Genomic DNA, 5363 nt, shown 5'->3' with positions numbered 1-5363 from the left:
AAACACATAGATGTTAGGTTGCACTTTATTAGAGATATTATCTCTAATGAGCAGGTGGAGGTGGAGAAGGTCTCTACTTCATGGAACCCTGCTGACATTTTCACCAAGTCCGTTCCTGCAAACAAGTTTAAGGATGCCTTAAGCTTGTTGAAGGTTCTGGGTCAATCTTGTTGAGAATATATGATCAAGGAGGCTATCTCCACTTACTGGTGCTTGCATGCTACCTTATGAAAATAAGGTGGAGTTTGTTAAAACTGTATTTCCATATGTAGCCCTGCCAAGTTTTATATTACTGTATTGATAAAAGGTCATTTTGGTAACATCATGCCTTTTATTGAAACGCTGCTTTGTATACATGTGGTATACTAACTTTGCTGATTGATATATGTGTGGTGAAACACATTCGGTGCATCACTACTGCACTCTTTCTCTTACGCGATATTCAGTATCAAAGTTCTCCTTGTTTTTGCTCTGCTAGGGTTTTGCTCAAAAACCAAATCTGATCTACTAACCAGATTGCATCGAGTTTTTCTTGGTTGTTGTTCTCTCCTGTGTTTGCAGGTTCATCACCGGAGCTTGGTGGTGGTTGAAGACCAAGGTGCTACTCGACGGTGGCTTCTTGAAGACATCAAGAAGTGTGGAGAAGGGCTTCTGCTTCACGTGGGATTCTGGTATCATAACTGAGTCTATGTGTGTGGTTGCTGGTTGCTGTTCTCTAATCTTGTATTCTATTGCATCTTGTAAAGCCTTGCTGTTTTAGGTTTATTGATCTGTTGAATGCAATTTGGGGCTTTAGGGTTTCTTTGGGGTTTTGGTTATTTTTACCGAAAACTGAATATTGTATTTTCTTTATTGTTTTAATTAGTGCAAGTGTCAGGGAGTGGTCTCCCTAAATTGATCCTTGACGTAGGAAACTTGGTAACACAAGTTTCTGAACAAGTAAAAATCCTGCGTGTGATTTTCTCTCCTTACTTCTCCTTTCTGTTTAAAGAAAACCAGAAATATCTCCACTGTAATTTCAACAGAAAGTAAGTATCACAAGTGGGAAATGCTAATAAAATAAACCAACACAATACTAATAATACCCGTAGCAAACTATTTTATCCCGAGCTTACAAATATCAGACCAAGTTCCTTTCAAGGGTTGAAAGAACAAAATAATCTTATGTAGCGTCCTCGAACAGCAAGATTAAGAAACAAAAGGAAAGTTATGAACACCACCCTCTCCATTATTTAAATATTCTCCCCTTTTTATACATGAGTGGAGCCTTCTGAGCTATGTAAAAACTCTAAATAGCATATCTTGGGATTTAAAGAAACACTTCAACCTCTTCTCGAGCCAAAATCATATCAAGTTGAAAATGTTACTCTGACAATTCCCTATTAAATTTTAATTCATAGCATAGCGCGGCTTCGACAACAAATTAATATACCTTGTAATGTTCTTCCGGTTTGCAGCAGTGCTAAAAAGGGGTTTTTCTTAAAATAAACATAGTTACTTCATATTTTATATTATCAAATAGTTAAGCTCATCTGGTAAATGAAAATAGTACCCACTGAATACAACGATAAAATATTTGCACTACACCTACAATTTTCAGCTCTTTCCGTGGGGCCAAACTGGATCCAATAAAATCCGGTAGTTGCACTAAGTGGAGCCACCAATAAAGCACACATTCTTTAAGAGCGTGCAGATCGACAGTTAGTGAAACGAAAGTTAAAGAATAGAGTCAACCACTAAATAATAATAATAATTGAAATATCGCTATGTACACAGTGCTGTATGAACCCAATTTGTTTCATCGTCTACCTAAATTTCTTTGTGCCACCAAAGAATCCCTATATTTCACATTTCACAATCTCCCTACAAGGGCCCAATCTCTCCTAATGCAGAACCTTCCCTTCTTCACGCAAAGCATTTTAAATGTCGGAGGGGGCCCCCATCCCTCCAGCTGTATATATACCTATTAGTTTTCACCTACCAAATCCAACCCAACCAACTAATAACAACTACTATCACCAAATTCCACCTTTACTTTTTATGTACACAAAGCCCAAACATGAAGCAAAGAATATTATGCTATTAAAGTTGTACATATCTTCCACACCCCTAAATTCCCTCTCTCCACACCCTTTCTGCTTTAAGAACAAGATTTGATTAAACCCAAATTGTATAGATTCCTTCTCAAGAGGCTCCCCAGAGACAACAACACTGCCCCACCTACTCCAAGTGACTGATCTTCCCTCTCAGCCTTCTGATTACAAACGAATGGCAACTCCTTGACTTTTAAATTGCTTAACCCAATTTTTTGCCTGACAGATTCAATAATTTTTGGGTCAGCTGGGTATCCAATTGCATCCGTTACATAGAACACATTTGCGGCCATGTCCCCAGTGGTGGATATCTCAGCCCTCGTTACATTCAGCCCATTCTCTCGGAATGTTCTCATCACCTCTGCAAGAAGCCCCTGCCTGTCTTCCGTGCATAACTCTAGCATAACACCCTGTATTCAAAGAATTAGCAATTATTAATTATCAAAAGGTCATAACAATTTAATAAACAAAAGTGAGACCAAGGACACTATACCTCAAATGCCCTTCTTTTCACTGCAGCCTGCAAGCATTGAATCACACGTTGACGCTCTGCTTCTGAACTAATTGGGGTGCCATCCTTATGTCTTATATAAAACTCCTGTAAATGACAATTTATTTATCGTTCATTAAGCTCATAAACCAAGCTACAGACTAAACAAACGACACACTTGATATGTAATAATTACCAGGTACGCCTTGTCAATTGTTGTGTTAATAGTTGCATGGAACACAACATATTCCATGTCTGTCAAATTGCAAACAACATCGAATAAAAGCTTTATTCGATCCTTGCACTGAACATTCACAACGGAATAACCCCTTTCTGCCCAATTTTGGACGGTCACTAATGGGGAATCAGAAGTAAACTTGAAAATGGGATTCCTCTGGTAATCACGGTCGGCAAACATCATTTGGTGGAGTCTTCTTTCAGGGTGCACGACAGCATTGGATATAGAAGTTTTTGCACTCCTAATGTCATTGTCTCCCTTTAAAACATTTCTTAAACGTGCTTCGAGCCTATTAATTTTCTGAGAGTCCTCAATAGGAGTCCCAGAATTGCAGTCTTTAACATAGATTAGGGAGGCAATCCGTCCATTGTGAGTCCAAACCTTAGCCTCAGCCACATCACATTGCAGTTCTGCCAGTACAGCAAACACCTCCGAAAGAAGACCAACCCTGTCCGTGCCAGTTAACTCCAGGACTGTGAGACCGTTTGAGGGATTGGTTCTCCCATTGTGAATGCTGCCAAGTGACTGAAATAACGTACACATAAAAATTAGTGTGTGATTAATATAACAATAGAAACGCCATACCTACTTGAGAGAATCAATTTTAACCAGTAACGTATTGTAAATTAAATTACTAACTTCTAAAGCCACAACTAGTACCTGTTCAATGTATCTTAAAACGCTCTCATCTGTTAGCTTGTTTCCGTTTTGATCCGTAACATGGAAAACTGCGCATTTAATAACAAGTTTAACGCACCCGGAATCAAAATTATTCCTGAAAAGAAATAGAAAGGAAAATTAGCTTACCATCCATGAACCACCTGCCATCAGAGGAAATGTAAGCCTTCTTAATTGAAAGGTTAAGATCAGTGAGCACTTGTACAGCATCCAAAAGAATCCCATGCTTTCTGGCGCTATCAACCTGGGAATTTCATCAAAGAGAGACTTGAGTATTTTCTTCTCCTGATTTTGCTTGAAAACCAACAATCAGTGGGGAAAAGTGAAGGATTTTTGTGCGGGTTTACCTTGACTATAGTCGCTGTGGAGCAAACGGCATTGTCGATCACAACCCTGTTTAGCAATGAGAGTTCAAAGTCAGTGAAATAACATTATTTTTCCCGAATTTCTAAGCTGAATAAAAACAAAGAATGTACGCATAGGCAATGGGAAGAAAAACATTCTGGATGGAAAGGGAGAATGGAGTGTTGGACACGATAAGGAAAGAAAGTCAGAAAATTGTTAAAATACTGATATCGGTAGAAATCAATTTGAAAAGTAGGTGGGAATTAGGAAAATCTACTTTTTCTCTCCCTTCGAAATTTTCGCGATTTTTAATACTAACCCAGAAGATTAGAAAAATTGGATAGCGCAGAACGCGGCTCAAATCGGTGTGGCCAAGGAATCTCATCATGACAAGGGAAAGTTGTAAATGTGAAAACACATGACTGATTTCAAAACACGATGCAATTCTCTAATTAATTTCAAACTAAGAGGCTTGGAATTAGCAATATTCAAATAAATAAACAAACAAAATAGAATGGATTTGGAGAAAATAAACAAAACTCTAGAGAAAACTATGCACCACTCCCACATTTACAACCCATAAGGCCATAATTACATAATCAGGGATATGGAAGAAATAAAAAGAAAAGAAAAAGAAATAATGACAAAGAATAGAGATTGAAGTTAATAGACAGACCTAGGTGTGCTCATCCGAATCACGAGTTTCTCGTACTCATCCGTACAGGCTGAGCACTCCATCTTGTAGGTTACTAGCTTGAGAAACTCAGAGAGAGAAAGAGGAAACCTCAGTTCAAACCCAGAGGAATAGCTAGCTGGCTTTAAGTAACAACGAGAACCAGCGATTCGAAACGACGTTTGAGTAAATGCTTCTGATGTGTTGTCTCAGTCTCCGGCTCAGGCTCACCAAAACGTTAATATAAATAGAAATGGCCAAAAATTCCAAACGGTGGCTTTTAATGCACTACCCCCCCTTGATCAAATCGCCATTAAACCACCCTTACCAAACTCTCTCGCCTTCCCTGTTCCTTTTGAGAGTGCGAGAGTTACTATTCTCTCTCTCTCTCTCTCTCTCTTAGCACTCTTTCATCCAAGCACAAAGCACGCCTTGATCTTAACTATGCCCTTTCCTTACACCGCATATATAAGTATTTATATTTATAACACTTGATTCCTACCCTTATTTTATTTTTTTATTTATGAAGCAGTGTGACATGGCGTGACTACCGCCTGCCCCGTAGTCTGCCCGAGCTGACCGGGGTTACTATTTTAACTGTTCCACTTACTGTAAATCTTCACCAACAGGTTAACTAACCAGGACGACACACCAATGAGGGTAGTTAACGATCCAGCTGGGATGACACGTGGATCTGCAGATGTTGTTTTGCGTGCTCTGGACTCAACAGCGCAGCGGCAACAGCAAGAATGGAGAGAGGTGTAGCTGATTATTGATTGGCCAGTGGGGTCGACACACGTGGCATGCTGGGACCCAGGTAACAATCGAGTAATCTTGGTAATTAAG

General features: G+C 39.2%; 1 protein-coding gene across 1 annotated transcript; it reads right to left on the bottom strand.

Annotated features, from left to right (window-relative positions):
- Positions 1-1852: 1852 nt before the first annotated feature.
- Positions 1853-4588, bottom strand: LOC133293677 (ACT domain-containing protein ACR8-like). The gene is made up of 7 exons (XM_061492279.1): positions 4521-4588; positions 3847-3892; positions 3629-3743; positions 3482-3549; positions 2780-3346; positions 2587-2691; positions 1853-2503 (listed from the first exon to the last, which is right to left on the bottom strand). Exons 1-7 carry the CDS (start codon positions 4580-4582, stop codon positions 2141-2143), a joined length of 1326 nt encoding a protein of 441 aa, XP_061348263.1. The 5' UTR covers positions 4583-4588; the 3' UTR covers positions 1853-2140.
- Between the last annotated feature and the right edge of the window lie 775 nt (positions 4589-5363).

Source organism: Gastrolobium bilobum, unplaced genomic scaffold (genome assembly GCF_033153095.1).
Source record: "Gastrolobium bilobum isolate Gb01-03AN ecotype WA unplaced genomic scaffold, APGP_CSIRO_Gbil_v1 utg762, whole genome shotgun sequence".
NCBI lineage: Eukaryota > Viridiplantae > Streptophyta > Magnoliopsida > Fabales > Fabaceae > Gastrolobium > Gastrolobium bilobum.
This window is presented reverse-complemented; position numbering and strand designations above follow the sequence as displayed.